Source organism: Narcine bancroftii, chromosome 2 (genome assembly GCF_036971445.1).
Source record: "Narcine bancroftii isolate sNarBan1 chromosome 2, sNarBan1.hap1, whole genome shotgun sequence".
Lineage (NCBI taxonomy): Eukaryota > Metazoa > Chordata > Chondrichthyes > Torpediniformes > Narcinidae > Narcine > Narcine bancroftii.
In genome coordinates this window covers 293,082,343-293,100,753 of record NC_091470.1, presented here as the reverse complement: position 1 = coordinate 293,100,753, position 18,411 = coordinate 293,082,343, and the positions used below count along the sequence as shown (strand labels likewise).

At 37.7% G+C, this 18,411-nt stretch overlaps 1 protein-coding gene across 5 annotated transcripts in view; it reads right to left on the bottom strand.

Annotated features, from left to right (window-relative positions):
* Positions 1 to 18,411, bottom strand: part of LOC138755424 (cytochrome P450 7B1-like) — a 199,215-nt gene that overhangs the window by 42,381 nt on the left and 138,423 nt on the right. Inside the window, exon 1 of one of the 5 annotated variants that reach the window (XM_069921386.1) lies at positions 7,112 to 7,207. The exons of 3 other annotated variants lie outside the window; for them this stretch is intronic. In XM_069921386.1, coding sequence (XP_069777487.1) covers positions 7,112 to 7,134 — 23 coding nt within the window. In that variant the 5' untranslated portion in view covers positions 7,135 to 7,207. Of the gene's footprint in view, positions 1 to 2,232; positions 2,443 to 7,111; positions 7,208 to 18,411 lie in introns of those variants that run through there. One more of the 5 variants, XM_069921388.1, reaches the window with a different exon arrangement.

Sequence of the window (18,411 nt, the reverse complement as noted above, 5' to 3'; positions counted from 1 at the left end):
TACCAAAGTTAGAATTAATCAAAGCCTGGAACCATCAAATTATATTTCCATTGATAAAGCTATAGCACCCACATCATAATCCACTATTTGAAATACTCTGAGGAGTTAAACATCATTCCTTTTAAATATTATTAAATCTGTCACTACTATGGGACAGGTTTGAGGCAGAGCATATTTACACCACATTATCAGCTTCACAAAACAAGATTTCATGGACCCATGAAGGTGTGAGTATTCTGAAACAAACCTCATTACTTTTGCCAGATTTGATGTTGTTACAATTAAAGTTTCAAAATGCTGTTTAAAATTTGCTGATCAAAATAATACTGTCGAAGTGATCAAGTGAAAAATCCCAACTCGAAAACTATTTGTTTACTTGTTCAGCACTTCTATATTACAATAAACTAAAATGCATTGGATGTAAAGTACATTCACATTTTTAAAGGTTATAAACAATTTATACTAGGTCATGTAATAAAGTGGATTATACCAAAAATGTTCAGTGGATAACTCTGACTTCCACCCACAACAACTTAGTGGACACTTCCTCTGCAGCCTCCTCCCTTTCTATTTTAGTAAGTTAATTTTGCAGCTAAATGGTAACAGAAAGCTGTGATTCAATGCCTTTAATTAGTCAGTAATGTTCAGATCAACCATTTATTTTAAGATAGGTAACTCTGGCTCTTTCACAGTGGTAACACTATTCCTTTATTAGCAGAACAATTACAACGGTTCATGTTTTATATTGAGAATTTAAATATCAACTATAAATAAGCTTTGGTTTATAATTAAGTAAAAACTATACAAAAAGTAGGGCATTGTTTTGTAAGACAAAATGAATTTCAGCCCGAGGACCAAGATAATTATACAATAGCATTTTGTCTATTTTTGTTAAATTCATAAATAACAATTCCTTTGGCTACAGTTAAAACTTTGTTCTACAGTATTTTCTGCAGGGGCTTATGTTAAAAAAACCCAAATGATTATATTAAGGTTCAGATTTTTAAAATGATTTGAATTTAAACAATTCAATAAATTCAAAATTACACATTACCCATATTTCAACAATGGTTGATGACCAAGGCAAAAAATTCTAATCATCAATACTCAACTACTCCCATGCAACATGGAGAAAAAAATGATTTAATGATTTAACATTTTATACTTTTACTTAGTACTTTTCATTGAATATCTAAAACAAAAGCATTCTCTTGATCGTAATTCTGAAGTTGCAATGGGGTGACATTCAAGGAAATGTGGTTACAAAAGATTAAAAATAAATGGTTTCATGAGATTGTACATTCAAGTTTTCAAGGGAGAAAGTTTTAATATACTTAAAACGAATGAATAAATCTCTTATGAGCCAAATTAAAAAGTTATGTTTAAAATAGCATGTAGGAAATTTTTTTATTGGTCAATATTTTTTAGAAAGGGAACAATATAATGTCCTATCAGCCCAGAATTCTTATTTTAAACAGTTACTGAATACAAAACAGTTCCATTCAAATTCTATAAAATGTAATCATTTTCATATAATTTTAACTCAGAAATTATATTAATTTTCAATATTGCACATTGTAAATTAGCTTTCTATGAAAAGCTATATTGTTTAACCATTTTCATTTGCCAATATATTACCTTAATTACTGTCATTAATTAGCTTTTGTCATTTTTCTGATACTGAAAATTTATTTGTAAATTCACACTGCTTTTTGGTATCATATTTTCTGTCTTCAGACTAAGGCTCTCTTGTATTTTTGCTTTATTTTTGAAGCCAGGTGCTTTCTTTTGAATGTCCTTCTGCAAACGTACAGTTATAGCCCAATTTATTTTTCTAGTAAATTTTTAGATGCTAAAATTCTGGTCATGGTATCTGCTGTATGAATCAGTAACTAAAACAAGGATGACTTTATTCAAAATAATTTGAGAAAAGTCCCTTTTACAAACTGCAATGTTTTGGAAAGATAGTTTGAGTAACTCTTGCAGCATCTGGGGACCAGATCTTCAATTTAAAGAGTTAGATAAAATATGAGCACTGTAGAATCAAATGTTTTCCTTTCAATAACAATTCATTACTACCATATGCTTTATTCCTGAACTGTATTTACAAATACATTGGTGGTAACTTTCAGTGAGGAGAAAGTTTACTTCCTTTTTTCTTTCTCTCTGGGAGAGGAGGACATGCCTGATTTGCATTTCACAACTCACACATTCTTTTGCCTATATTCTCACCATCTATTCACTCATTGACCAGATAACTTTGAGCAACAAAGGGACGTTGGAGGAATTTTAAAATTCCCTAATGGCATCGTGAAGAAAGCACGTTAGCATCTCGACTTCTTTAGGAGTTTGCAGAGGTTTGTTATGACATCGGAAACTCTGGCATATTTCTTCAAATGTGTGGTGGAACGTTTGCTGACTGGTTGTATCACAGCCTGGTATGGGAACACCAATACTCCTGAGCGGAAAGTCCTGCAGAAGATAGTGGTGACAGCTCAGGACATTACAGGCAAAATCCTCCCCACCGTCAAGAACATCTACAGGGAACGCTGCTGTCATAGCTGCAATCAAGGATCCACACCACCCAGCACACGCTCTGTTCTTGCTGCTACCATCAGGGAAGTGTTATAAGTGCCACAAGACTCACATCACCAGGTTCAGGATCAGCTGCTACCCCGCTACCATCAGACTCCTCAACAACAAACTCAATCAGAGACCCATTTAAGAGTTCTTACTTTTGCAATTTATGATTTTTTTTCTCCCTGTACGGCACAGTTTGTTTATATTTCTTTATTTGTTTACATGTGTACGTTTATTTGTAATTCTTTATTTATCGCACTATGAACCATATCAACCAATATATTTACAGATGCATCTCTTTAAATATTCAGTGACATTTTCTCTTTTTTCCCCCTATCCCTCCCTTCCCCCTTCCCACCCCCCTCCAAAAACAGAAAATATTGGACATATAAAATACAATAAAACAATAGCTTTATACAAAAGCAATACAAACAAAAAAGACGTATCATCTACTTATTCACATTAAATCTGATCGTGTTTATCTTCTTATCATTTTAGGTGGTGGTCCGAGGCCTGCTCTTTCTGTTATGTTCCATATATTGTTCCCAGGTTTTTTCAAACACTGTAACTTTGTCTTTTAAATTATATGTGATTTTTTTTTCCATTGGGATACACTTAAACTTGGTTATATATTCCATTAATGTTTATAGTCATATGGTCCAACGTGGCTATCTTATATCTTTATTTTCACTTCTTTTTCACTTCTTCATCACCTCCATTCCTTTTTTTCATTACCATTTTTTAAGTTTTCCTTTTTAATCTCAATATATGACAATGCACTTAAGACATGAAATACCCCAACAATCCCCACAAGCAATAACCCTTTAACCCCAAATGAACCTCCCCTCCTTGGATTGCTTCCTGTCCCTTAACGGCAACCACAACTCCCCTTTCCATTCGGTTTGCGAACTTACTCGCAAGCGTCAACCGATTTCGCAGTGACCATTATTCTCCCACCCCCAGCCACCCCCAGAGAACACTATTTTCCTATACTTATAACAAAGCTCTCTCTCTTTTTTCCCTTCTTCCCCTTCTCCTATCTATCTTTAAATCTTTATATATATTATCTTTATATTTTTACATATTTTTGAATATTTTTTTGCCGGTCATCCTTCTTGTCACTCCTCCTCCTCTCTTCTCCTGTCCTGCAAATGTTCAGCAAATTCTTGGGCTTTTTTGGGTCCGAGAACAGTCTATTCTGTTCCCCAGGAATGAATATTTTGAGTATTGCTGGAAGTCTTAATATAAAGTTATACCCTTTCTTCCATCAGATTGTTTTCGCCGTGTTGAATTCCTTCCTCTTCTTTAAAAGTTCAAAGCTATGTCCGGGTAAAAAAATATTTTTTGTCCATTATATTCCAATGGCTTATTGTCTTCTCTAACCTTCTTTCTTGCCTGCTCCAGTATGTTTTCTCTTGTCGTATATCTTAGAAATGTTACCAATATGGATCTCGGTTTTTGATGTGGTGGTGGTTTCGGTACTAGTGCTCTATGCACCCTTTCGATTTCTATTTCTTCATGTGAATCTGTCGTTCCCAGCACCTTCGGGATCCATCCTTTTATAAATGCCTTCATATATGACCCTTTGCCTTCTTTCAGGCCAACTATTTTTATGTTGTTTCGCCTACTGTAATTAGACAATATGTCAATTTTTTGTGACAATAAATCTTATGTCTCTTTAATTTTTTTTCTGCTCTCTTCCAACTTCCCTCTTAAATCATTTATTTCCATTTCTACAGCAGCTTCTCATTCCTCCACATTTCCTCTTTTCCCTATTTCAGTCATGACCAACTCTAAGCTTTGCATTCTGTCTTCAGCTCTTTTCATTTTTCTTTTGATTGAACTAAATTCTAATGCTAGCCATTCTTTTAATGACCTCATTTGTTCTTCGAAACAGGGTTTATCTAAACTTTGTCCTTCTGTTTTACCTTCTTCTTTCCTTTGAAATTTTTGATCTTCTTCCTCCTCTTCTTCGGTGTCTGTATCTATGTCTGTGTCATCTTCTTCTCTTCTCTGTATCTTTGTATCTTCATCCTTCTCTGGTGAGCTGCTTCTGTATGTTTGCTGGGCCTCCTGCTGCAGGTCTACCAGTTGTTGGGGCTCCCGCTGCAGGGTTTCCTGCCACAGGTTGCCGATCGCCCCGTTGCCGCTCACCCTCTTCCAGCCCTTCATTCTCACCACTCTTCTTTTCTTCTTTCTTGCTTGCTTCTCCCAGCCGAATGCTTCAATACTGGGCGTCTCTCAGCTGGCCGCTCCGCAGCTGGCCACTCCCTAGCCGAGTCCACCACCCGCCGGCATTAACCTTTTCTTTTACTTTGCACTGTGCACCTCTTGGCTCTGAGAGCCATTTTTGGAGTCCACCGGTCAGGAGGACTGCGATCCTCTGGGGACTCACCAATACCAGAGATTGGCCGCTCCTCTCCACGGTGGCTCTCTACTCCGACGTCCAGGTAAGGCTTTCTTCTTTCCTCTCCAGTGATTTTCCTTCTTCCTCTTTCAATGTTATTCTTACTTTTTCTCTTTTGGGGGCCATCTTCTGTCTCTTCTCTGTAACTTTATCTTTCTCTTCCTGCATTTTATGTTTATTGAGCTCTGCTTTTTCACACATTTTTCTCTTTTCTCTGGAGAGGGCTGGTTCCATCTGACCAGCCACTACTCCATCACATGACTCCTCCTTACACGTGTGCGTTGGGTACAGTTTTTTTTGCCATTACCAAAAAGTGATAATTCTGCCTCACCCACAGGAAAAATAATCTCAGCCCTGAATGTGTTTGTCATATATGTACTTTGACAATAAATCTGAACTTTGAATAAAGAGCTCCAACCCAAAATGCTGCCTGACCATTCTGCCAATGGATGCTGCCTGACCCATTGAGTTCCTCCAGCAGCTCAAAGTTTAGTCAAGATTTCAGCACCTGCAGTTTATGTGTTTCTCAACCCAAAAATCTTATTAACAGCTTTTTCGCATGGTACCCCCAGTTTTACCCTATCAGCCACACTCCATTCCCAGCCTTCCTGCAACTTACAAAGCTTATTTTCTCCTTTCCAGTTCTGTCAGTGAGTCTCCAACTTTACTTGTTAATTCTGTTTCTCTTTTCACACATGCAGCCTGACTTGTATTTCTGTCATTTTCAGCTTTTGTTTTAAGGAAAAGTTATTCATTCCATTCTGATCCATCGCCTCAAATTTTAATACATTAAAAAGACCAAGGGAAGGATAAAATAAAAACAATATCTTACCACTGATATTTTAAATTACATGATTCAGCAATGATGCATTCATTTTATTGAGAGTTAAAATGAATGTCACAGGCTATGACATTTTGATCCAAGTTCTGTTGGTAAGTCATTAATGGAAAGTAATTAATTAACCCTAAACATGATGCCCTGCTTTGGGGGACTGACAAGAAATACCTGTTCCAATTTCCTAATGGACTGGACTTCAAGAGGAAGTAGTCATATTAATGCAGAAAGCACACTTGTATGTGGTTTAACCATAAAAATAAACAAATATAATTTTTATAATCCAATTTCTAGGCAGATACATTGAAATGTTTTCAGGAAGTGTTTCTAAATGTCATTAAACTGAATGTATGATATAATTTAGCTTATCACTAAATGCTGTATTTTTTAAAGTAAAAATATTTTGAACCTCAGATGAACTCCTTTCAAAACCTTTATTTTTGACTTGATCATGTGTCAGAACTATGACTTGTTAGTAGAATCTGAGTATACATTCTGAACAAATATAGCGGATCATTTTCTGTTTTTAAAAATACAGGCAAATACTTAAAAAACTGCACATTTGCATGCATGTTCAATATTCCAAAGGTATGAATGTGATCTGGACTGGCCCTCAGTCTTATCCTCATGAATGCTAAGCAGTTAGAGATTTTTGATATAGCATCAGAAGAAAATAGTCTTCTGGGGTCATGTGTATCTAACCCTCCTCCACATTTCCTTCACCTGATTCCCCAAATTTCTGGTTTCCCAATCTAATGTCTTCATTGGGAACCACATCATTACCAGGACTATCTTATCAACCTCGAGTGGAAATGTTTGAGACTGAGCCTGGGAAAGTATTAAGTGCCACAGGAAGGTGCTGGAAGGAACAAGGACATTAGTCTGTGCATGTATTCATCTATAGATTTCAGTACATATTCTTTATTTTCCTCATTATGATTTGTCATCATCATACATGACAAGGAAACAGAAGAGTTGTAGAGTAAGGCTTTATTCCTTTAGTATTAGGAGAGATGGGTGGAAATGTACCCTATGTATTGCTTCACAAGCAATGCTAATGCGCAAGTGTACATATTTCGAATATATGTGCCAGGAATATGACAGTATGCCATCGTCCATTACAAAAGAAAAGCCCATTCCTACTGTCCCATAGCCTATGCTCGATTGTTTAAAGAAAAATTTAGAATGTTGCAAGATGTTCCCACTGACGGTCTGTCTCTGATACAGTATGCACTCGTTCCCTTTGAAAATTCGAATGTTATGGTGTGTGAAATTTAAAAAGCTCATACCGTATAAAAGACTTTAGTGTCATTAACCAATTTCTGGAGGTCAGGGTTTTGAGGATGTCAACTGTTTATTGATGTTGTAGCTGAGTGCCATATAGAAAGCTCTCCGTTTTAGATCTTCCTTCACCAAGTATTAGTTGCAGAAATGTTGTAAGAGTTTGACAGATTGATCTATAAACAAGGGAGAATTTAGTGGGCAATGGAGAATTTATTATTCTTCTTGACCTGGTGAAGTCATCAAATATATATCCCCAGCAGGTTTGATAGTGCAGACATCAAGTCATGTGTTTTCCAAGCTCAAAGTAGATAAGAATTTGGATTTTTGTTTGATATTTTGCTTGATTAATTATATTTTTTATTATTATCTGACAGTTAAAGGAACTTCCTTCTTTCTTAACAAGCTTTCTCCCTGTCAACAACTAATGAATTCTTTACATGTTTACATTTAATTTCTGGGAATGGCAGCAGATTCCACATAGTGTGCAAAAGATTTACATTGACCATTATTCCAAATTAAAAGAAGGTTTGATGATATATAAATAGCAGGCATATAGTTCTGTTAATCACCACTGAACATAAATCTTTATTGTACTGAGAGCCAGCAGTGCAAACAACTGTAACAATGTTTTTCCACACAGAAGCAAAACACTGTGATGGTGAATTCCTGCATATGTTCTCCTGATCCACCATCAGAACTCTGGAATTCATCGATGGCATAGATAGCTTTTACACACTGTTCTTATGGCTTCTGTAGCTTTTCTGCTCATCAAATGATCAGAAAAAGCTTCATGAAAATTCACCTCTCTTCCCTCAAGGATAAGGCATTAGGACCTCCTTTGTAGAAAATGTTATTATTCAAAGCTTCTTCAATTATGCATATTGTTAACATTACAAACATTAAAACTTTGGCATTCTGAGATTTAGCGTATTTTGTAAAGTTTAGCAAAGTTCTATAATAATTGCTGATATTATATTTTCTAACTGAAAATATTCAGAAGGCAGAGGTCCAAAGGGATTAGGGAGTCTTAATGCAGGTTTCACTTAAGGTTAACTTGCAGGTTGAGTCCATAGTAAGGAAAGTAAAAGTTACCATTCAATTTGAGAGATCTAGAATATAAAAGCAAAAATGTAATACTAAGATTTTTTAAAAGTGTTGATCAGGCACAGTTGGTGTATTGTGATCAGTTTTGGGTCCTACATCCAATATAGTGGGTCCGATATGTGCTAGCATTGGAGAGGGTCTAGGAGATTTATGAGAATGATCCTGGTAATAAGAGAGTTAATACACAAGGAGTGTTTGATGGCTCTGGGCCTGTAGTCGCGGGAATTTAAATGGATCAAGGGGAAATATTGAAACATATTGAATATGGAAAGGGCTGGATAGGGTGGATATGGAGAAGATATTTCCAATAGTGAGAGAGACCATATGGGCCACACCTTTCATTCAGAACAAAAGGACACTCCTTTAAAACTGAGATGAAGAAAAATTTCTTCAGCCAGGGGGTGGTGAATCCGTGGAATTCATTGCCACAAGAGGCTGTGGAGGCCAAGGCTTTGGATAGATCTAAAATAGAGGTTGGTAGTTTCTTAATCAGTAAGGCCATCAAATGTTATGGGAAGAAGGCATGAAAATGGGGTTAAAAGGAAATCTAAATGATTTGAATGGGACAGCAAACTCAATGAGCCAATTTGCCAAATTCTGCTCTGAGCTCTTATGGTCTTAAATAAACAATATATCCCACATCATTTTTTCAAATAAATGTGAAAAATTACCAGAACCAATTAAACAATTTGGTATGGCTAAAGATTCAAGGTGCTAAATCGTCAAAAAAAAAAAAATCAACCATGATCTATGTGAACACAATGGTTTTTTTTCCTAATTTCCATCCTTTTGATTCACAATTCATGTTCATAGTAAAATGCAGGACAGGTGCATATCAGTGGAAATGGGAACCTAGATTATTTCAGATAATTAAATGAAGTAAGATTATCCTTCCTCTAAAAACTTGTTCTTCATCAGACCGGTCAGGTTCCTCTGACCTCTTGAAGTACTTTTGAATACTTCTCCCAGCACTGCAGTGTCTATTTTTTTCCACAAGAATGATGCAGTATGCCCCTTTGGCCCATCAAGTTTGCTCTGACTTGCCCCTAACCATTTTTACAAATCTATGCTATTTACTTTTTTAATTTCCCCCCTCCCCCAACAGTTGTACAACTCCCTTACACACTACAGCAATGGCCAATAATCTACCTGTTCACATCTTTAGGATTCGAGAGGAAGTTCAATTTCAATCCAAAGCAGCCTCTATGCTCTAAGACCCCCACCACCCAAGTTGTGCCCTCTTCACACTGCTATCATCAGGGAAATGATTCCTGATGAACACTCAACAGCACAAAGACACCTTCTTCCCTGCTACCATCAGATTCCTGAATAATCAATGAACCCAAGACACTGCCTTACTTTTCGTGCACTATTATTTTGTTTTAATAGTAATGTTGTAAGATGGTTATAGTAGGAATGTTTGCTCCATGATGCTGCTGCAATACACCGAATTTCAGGACTTGTTGATGACAATAAGTTCTGATTCTGAAGCTCACATGGTCACGGGAGAAGATGCAAACTGCAGACAGTGCTAGAGTTCAGGGGAGAAGTCAGATCGCTGGAGTGGTGAAGTAGTAGCTCTATTCATTGCAGCACTGTGACGCAGCATCAACTATAGCAATAATAAATTTGAGTAAATGTCTCTTTAAGAACTGCCTCGAAGGATAATATCTCCATATTACGCAGCAACAACTGTGAGAACGTGCAATGCGTTGATAGAGAACCCTGAGCAAAATGTAACTGTTTAATTTCAGCATGGCTTTACACATGGAAATTCAAGTGTTTTTCTGTTTGTCTGCCTTTTGAAGTTCTCAAGTTTGACAACAGGTAAAACAAAACCATTACTATAACAACGAAAATAGCATGGAGTAATTGCAGAGATGATTTATTTTAAGAATTTATATAATTTTGTTCCTTATCTATGAATATTAATAGTTATTCTACTATTAGAAACCAGCTCGTACCTGTCCTGAGCTATCCTTAACAAGTTACCCTAGACCATCTTGGTCTCAAAATTTCTTGGTTCCTCTTCTTATGAATTATGATCCTCTAAAAAGGGGCTAGTCATGGACTGTCCCACTTTTGTTGATGAAGAGTTAATAGATTGTTCAAACCAATGTTAGACTTATTGGAATAATGAATGTAAATATCTCATTTTTTCAAACAGCCAAATACACATTTGGGCTTACATTAGAAATCGGAGCAAGATTAGGCCATCTTGTGTGTTAACCCTGCTCCACTAGTCAATAAAATCATGGCTAATCTAATCATGGACTCAGCTCCATTTAATCTGCCTGTTCTCTATTACCCGTAGTTCCCTTGTTACTCAAAAATATATCCAGCTCTGTTTAAAATACATTCAATGAGGCAGCCTCTAATATTTCTTTGGGCAGAGAATTCCACTGATTCACTACTTTCTGAGAGAAGTAATACATTTTGTTATGTCCAGAGGACCCCAAAATGTAGAAGCAATACAAATTCACCAAAACAAATGGTTACTTAAACAAAACTTGCTTTTACATTTCTTTAAACATAAAAACAGGATCAAACTTTAACCTATTACTATCAACTTAACCACCGTCTAATTTTAAGTGCTTGTGTATGTAATGTGTATAAGTTCAGAAAACTTCTTTGATTCACAGCCCAATCTCACTTCTCACTCCTCCAAGTTCACCAGTGTCAGGCAATTCATATATTGTGCACAGAATTTAAGATTTATGAATTTTCGCCAGGCTTTGGTTACTGCCCAGGAAGGTTCTAGTTGGTTTTAGAGAGAGATTTGTTGCTCGTTGGACACACACAAACTAATCTCCCACGATGAGTCACTTGCCGAAGAAACTTGACCCATCATGGGGTTTTCCAAATGATCTTTTCTTCTAGGTCACCACAGAGTTCTTCTTGTTTCCCTTATTTCAAGTGAAACACTCTAGCCACCCATTTCCTCTTGTAAGGACTACAAGGGTTTTCAACAGGCTGAACTCATAACTCTCAACCTGTCTTCAAAATGGGGTTTTCAACAAGTTTCCAAAAGCCACTGCCAGCTTGTCATGTTTCAGCCTTAAAAGCTACTGCAAAACTCGAACTGAATTCACTCTCTCTCTCTCTTAGAGAAAGCCTGTTTGCTCTCTCTCTCTCTCTCTCTCTGCTTCCAAAATCACATGACCCCTCTTAGAATAGCAAACTGCAACCAGACAGATTGCTGGCACCGGAATCAGTTTCTGCCTGGCCATCTGTTGCTTTCAAAATAATAGTCCATTTACTCCACAGCATCAGTCCAATTAACATCTACTTGTGAAGTCTCCATTGGAATTCTTCAAAGTTTTTAATAAAGTCACTTTGGACATATCGTTTCTCTTTCAGCAAAGCTCTTGCATTTTAAATGAGATGTCTTTTATGAAATGACCTAAACTAAACTTCCACAATTTATCTCTTTTAAGGACATATTAATATATAATATAAAACATAATATACCCCGTAACACACTTCATCTCTGTCTCAAATCTTCTCCCTTGAATCTTGAGGTTATATCCCCTAATTCTCCTCTCACCAGCCAGAGGAAACAACTTTATCTTATCTATTCCTTTCATAATTTTATATGTCACTATAAGAATATCCCTCGTTCTTCTAAATTCCAATAAGTAAATTCCAGGCACCTCAATCTTTTCTCAAAAGATAACCCCTTCATTTCTGGATCAACCTGGTGAAGCTTCTCTGCAATGCCTACAATATCAGTCTATCTCTTCTCAAGTAAAGGGGCCAAAACTGCACACAGTTCTCCAGGTGTGACCTGACCAGCAGAACCACCCTGTTCTTCAATATCATCCTTGCACAAATGAAGGGAAAGATATCATTTGCTTTCTAGATTACCTGCTGTACTTGTATGGTTTGATGAGGAGCAGAGGTTGATGCCAAAGAAAGCTCCATGTCCCCCAGATGAACTGGTCCCCTGCATAGCTGCGGCTGAGGTGAGGAGAACCCTATCCAAGGTGAACCCACATAAGGCAGTAGGACCAGACAACATACCTGATCGGGTACTGAAAGACTGCACTGACCAATTGACAGATGTCTTCAAGGTAATCTTCAACACCTCACTGTAGCAGTCCATCATTCCTGCAGTATTCAAGACAGCCACCATCATCATTCAAGAAGAATTTGGACAGGTACATGGATGGGAGGAGTACGGAGGGCTTGTCGCTTCATTCCATCCTGGCCCACCTGGAAAACGATGCCTGATACGCCAGGCTGCTGTTCATTGACTTCAGCTTAGCGTTTAATACAATCATTCCCCAGAGGCTGTTGGAGAAGCTGTTCTCACTGGGACTCAACACCCTTCTATGTAATTGGATCCTGGATTCCTAATAGGAAGACCACAGTCTGTCTGGGTTGGCAGCAGAATATCAAGCACCATCAGGCTGAGCACTGGCGCACCTCAGGGGTGTGTGCTCAGCTCACTCCTGTTCATGCTACTGACCCACGACTGCATCGCCAGATCCAGCTCCAATTGTGTCATCAGGTTTTCAGGTGACACAACCGTAGTGGCCTCATCAGCAATAATGTTGAGTTGCACCACAGAGAAGAGGTGGGAAATCTCATAAAATGGTGTGAGAATAACAATTTGAATCTCAACATGGACAAGATGAAGGAGATGATTGTGGACTTCAGGAGGACCAGGAATAACCACCCTCCACTACACATCAACAAATATATGATGGAGAGAGTCCAGTTCCTTGGAGTTCACTTAACTAGTGATCTACAGTGGACAATCAACATCTCCTCACTTGTGCAACAGTGACTGCATTTCCTGAGAAGACTGAATCAGAGAAGGCATCCGGCCCCCATTATGTCAACCTTCTATAGGCGATCAATTGAGAACATTCCGGCTGGATTATCCCTCCCCTCCCATCGACATCATCTACCGAGATTGCTGTTTGAAGAGGGCACACAAAATTATTGAGGACCCCTGCTACCTGCACACAGCATCTTTTAGCTGCTCCTGTTGGGGAAGAGATACAGGAGTATCAGAGCTAACACCAAAAAGCTGAGGAACAGCTTCTTCCCACGGTTCACACCAACTCTCATTTGTACAAAAAAAAATTTATTTATTTATATTGATAAAATACTTGTCCTGCATATGTGTTATACCTAGTTGTGTGTCTGTATGTTTTGCACCAAGGACTGGAGTACACGGTTTTGTTGGGTTGTACTTGCACAGTCAGATGACAATAAATATGACATGACTACCTGCAAACAACTTTTTTGTGATTCAGGCACAAAGTCCTAGTAGGACACTGCACAACAGCATGCTGCAATCTTTCACCATGGCTATGGGCTTCACAGGATTTTGCACCCTTTGTAATACAAGCATGGGCGTCATGGCATTTTTAATCCTTATTTATTAATCACACATCTGGGGTATTGTGCTGCACACACTTTTGGCAATGAAACTTCATTCTGCTGCAAGCTTATTCAAATGAGTCAAGAACTACAGTTCCCATCACATCAGGAGGTGTTTCCCTTTGCTTTGTTTAGTGGTTGACTGTCTCAAAATATGAAGTAGCAAATTATTAATTTCACTTGCCGAACTCTTCCAGCAACAGAAATGGATGGCAAGAGATTAAATAATTTCAGCAAACAATGCAGACATTGACACTCCATCTGTGAAGGTGACTTATACTACAGGCAGAACAACCTATTTTGATTAATCACAAGATATTTACTGGCTCAAATCTAATCAAAGATCATGGGGTTTTACGACAATACCTTGCAAAGGAATTTATTCAGCCTTATTAACCCAGTGCTTGCTGAGTTACTTTTACATAAAAATTATACCAACTTAGTATTCTAAATTTTGTAAATAATAACTTAGCATTTTGAATTTTCCTCCACTCATCTTGTATTATATTCCATCCCGTAGCTGAGAATACAGGAATTCCACCTACTAAAATAGTTCATGCTGAATATTCAAATAGTTAATTCTGGGTAAACAAGGTCAATTGAAGCAAGGTCTAATCCTAGATTATAAAGCAAATCATCACATCTTGACCTATGACAACTTACACCATGTCCTCAATTATCCCTTCAAAGCTGATAAAGGATCACGAAAACTCACCTATTATTTAGAAAATTAAGAGCCTGTGGTTATCTGCTTTCACTTCATGAATGACCGTTGCATTGAATAGGTAACATTGTGACAAATATTTAGATAGGCTTTCTGTCATATTCTAATTTAATGCACCTAATTGTACCCTCCATGCTCTGTCATTCGGTCAAAATCTGTATTCTTCACAATGCTTCCGCAGGGTGAAAAGGACGCAACTCAAAAATCCAGGGCAAAATTAACTTAATGCTCCAGGTCCATGAACTCACATCAGAGAGACAGTTTTGCTATCATGGAGATGTGAGGGTCATCGTTTACTTCAGACATGTTTAGATCAGCAGCGATAGGCTTAACATTAAACACCAAGTGTGTTGCAAAGAAGAAAACCTAACAATAATTCGACTTCCGAGGCTCACTCAGCAAAGAAATAGGGCTCAATTTTCAACCTTTTACAAACAAGTGATCATTCTGATGCCATTAAATGTCAAGAAATACAAAGTGACATGCATACAGCCTCATGAGAATGTTTTAGTATATCCCAAAGAAAATGCCACTTCACATGTAGTACTCAGAAATGTGTCCTCCAAATACAAATGAAGTGTTTATTAAAATATGCATTTTAATTCTCCTTTTCATCATTGTTCTCTCCTATTTTAATGTTACAATGGCAGCAATTTACAAAACAATGTTTTGAAATATCTAAGAAAACATAAATCCAAATCTGTCGGGAAGAATTCTGCAACTGATCCCCCTATAGTGACCTATGTTCTGTCTTGTGTATTGAACATTATCTTTCTATGTCCTATATATATGTCCATCCATTAGCATTTTGTATTGAGACTGCACAACAGCATAAAAATAGTGGCTGAGCAATTCACTTTCCCAGGATCATACAGATATACCAGTGATTCAGACATGTCTTTTTCAAATTCAAAGAATGGCTTGGGAGCTGATCAACCTCAGTTCCTGGTTACCTGCCTTTTGTTTCCACTACTTTGCACTACTTAGCTACGTACTGCATGTATTGGGACTTTGCAACGTTTAAGGGAATCACTGTCATTTATCCAAAGCATGTTCCAGATCTCAATCATACAGAAGTAGTTCACCACCACCAAGGATGAAAACCTTGTGGGCACATGAAGGGAATTCACAGGCAGAACGGCGCAAATGATTACTGCTGCAATTCATTCCGGTGCTTCGGAAGGAGGGAAGGTGGATTACTGAACGAGGTCATAGGCAAAGTAGGTGCTGCTACAAAGACCTTTCTTTCTTCCTACTGTTGTCAAAGATGTATCGTCACACCCCTCTTGAAGATTAATATAGCTGTGCTACTTTGCTATTTTGATCTGGTAGGTCAATCAGAGGTCAACCAGCTTGGTTCTTTACTGGAAAGAAATATCTTCCAGATTCAGCAGCCCTTTTATCTGCTTTCAAAAGGTTAAGAGCTGATTTGTCTGTGCATTAATTAATGACATTAATTATTGTTATTAATCTGATTAATTAATAGTAATTAGGTTGCAAGGTGTTTGTGTGAAATCCATGTATTTTATTTTAATTAATTTTGGCTAAACATGGAACTCCAGATAGCAGCTCTAAATGCCCAAGCAGCAGCTGTGCTTTGCAGTCAATAAACTGAATTTAGGTGGAGTATAATACCCACCATTACATTTTTCAACTTTTAACACCACAAGGTTGGAGGAGGTGCAAATTAATCTCTGATCTGGACTCATTGCTCTTGGTGTGGACTCCCTTACATCACTGAGACCAAGCCTTGACCAGGCAACCATTTTGCAGAACAGATGTGCTCTGGTCCACAATGGTAATCCTGATGTCCCAGTTGCATCCTATTTCAACACCCCTTCTCATTCCCAAACCAAATTGTCAGTTTTTCGCCATCTTAACTGCCAGAGTAAAGCCAAACACAGCAAGAAGAGGGATTCACATTCCACCTGTCTGGTCTATAACACAACAGTATTAACACTGAATGTTCCAGTTCCAGGTAAGCCACACTCTCTGTGCTCCTTTCACTCTTCTAGTTTTCCCTTTCTACCTTCTTTAATCTATATTTTCATTCCTCGCCTCCCCCCTGCCGGCTGGATCTGCACCATCTGGTTCTCCGATCCTCTCCTACAACTAGTTTCATCTGTCCATCATACCTCCCTTACCTGGTTCCATTTTTCACCTTCCTTACTTATTAGATCCCATATTATTTCATCTGTCTCCCTTCACTTATCATCTGAACACTTCTGTCTTTACTTCCACCCTCTCCTCTCCCAACCTGGCTTCATCTCCCCATTGCCAGAGTCCATTGATCAGCTGACAGCCCCTGCCTAACTCCACTCTCTCACTTCATTAGACCGGCCATCTTCCCTTTATGTTCAGTTCAGATGCAGGGTCTCGACACAAAGCAACAACTCTTCTTTTGTCCCTACAGATGTTGCTTAACACTAAGAAATATAATTGAGGCCATCCCTAACAATTTAGCATCTTGGAGCCTCCCAGGCTGCAAGACCATCAGATCCCAACTCACCCATCCTTGCAACTTCCTGCCCAGATAAAGGAAGCCAACTTCACTCGCAGTATAGCAAAAAAAAATAGACTGCATGCCTATAAACAACATGGGAGAGATGAAACAACACTGTTCACTTCCATGACATTCCAAAGAATGTAATCATTTTTTTGCTAATTAACATCAAAAGGATTACAGTAAATCTATACAAACAGTCCTTCTCCATCTCCATGTATGAAATGCCTACAGTATGATGGCCTGTTTGACTGAAGGATCATAAAACAGAGAGCAGTACAACATGGTGTGGGCTTTGCAGCCCTACATAATCCTAAACCACACCCTTACTGCCACCACCACCACATCCCCATAAACCTCTATTTTTTTTCTTGCATCCATGTGCCAAACTTTATGTCCCTGTTATACAGCCTTCACCACCACTGCCCCCTCCACCCCAGCCATTGCGTTCGAGGTATCCAGGAATTTTTGTGTTTAAAAAAAGCTGCCACTGACATCTCCTCTAAACTTTCTCCATTCCCCTTAACAGGATGACTTTTAATATTAGCCATTGCTGCCCTGGGGAAAAAAATGTTCACTGTCCACTTTCTCTCTAAGCCTCTCATATTCTAATACACCTCATTTAAGTTGTTTTTCATCCTCTTTAACTCTATCTCATCCTTCAAATATCATTGATGATGATTATAATGAACTACACATAACTTGTCCGGCACTCTTATAGGCTAGCATAAGTAATAGTGAGTTTAAAATGAGAGTCAATGTTTCCACTGAGTGGAGAGCTGTACAAATAAATGAACCTGGAGTGCTTGGGTCCCACACAATTTTAAATGAGAACGTGGGCAGAGTGTAAAATGAAAAGTCACGGATAAACTCCAATTCAATGGTAAAGTCAGATGATTCGAGACTTTTCTAATTGTGAATTTCACTGACATTTAGAAATGTGAAAACATATAAATAACAATGTCGATAATTAAACAAAAATAAGAAATGAAACTCCCTAAACAAAATACCAACACATTTTTAAATAATGACTATTTCTGCACAAGTAGTCCCTGTGTTTCATATGAATTCCATTCCTGAGAACTGTTTGCAAGAGATGATTTATCCACAAGTCAGAAATATTCATTTTCTATACCCTACTTATATCATATGACTCAACATACCGTAGATTTGCTATATAATGCTTTCATTTCATTAAATAATCACCCTAACGCTCCCTGTAATTAAACTAATGGAACACATGTTGTACAAATCACTAATGAAACATTTTATTATTCTTAGTACAAGATTGAAAAATGCTTTTAAAAAAAGTATGCAAGAATTAATTCATTGAATTTCATAAGTCAGCTCATGTAACCCAGACAGCCTGTTACTGTAAATACTTATTTATCATTCTTCCTTCAGCCATAATGTCTCCATTGAAAGAACTGGCAAGGACAGGTCTTGAGTCACATCTAATCTACCACAATATATTTTCAATTCAGCAGTCCCACCAATAACCAATTAGAAATTGGTATTTCAAATTGCTGTAAAAATACAGCAAATACTCAGCATTAAAGATTTCTGGTCATGATTTTTCT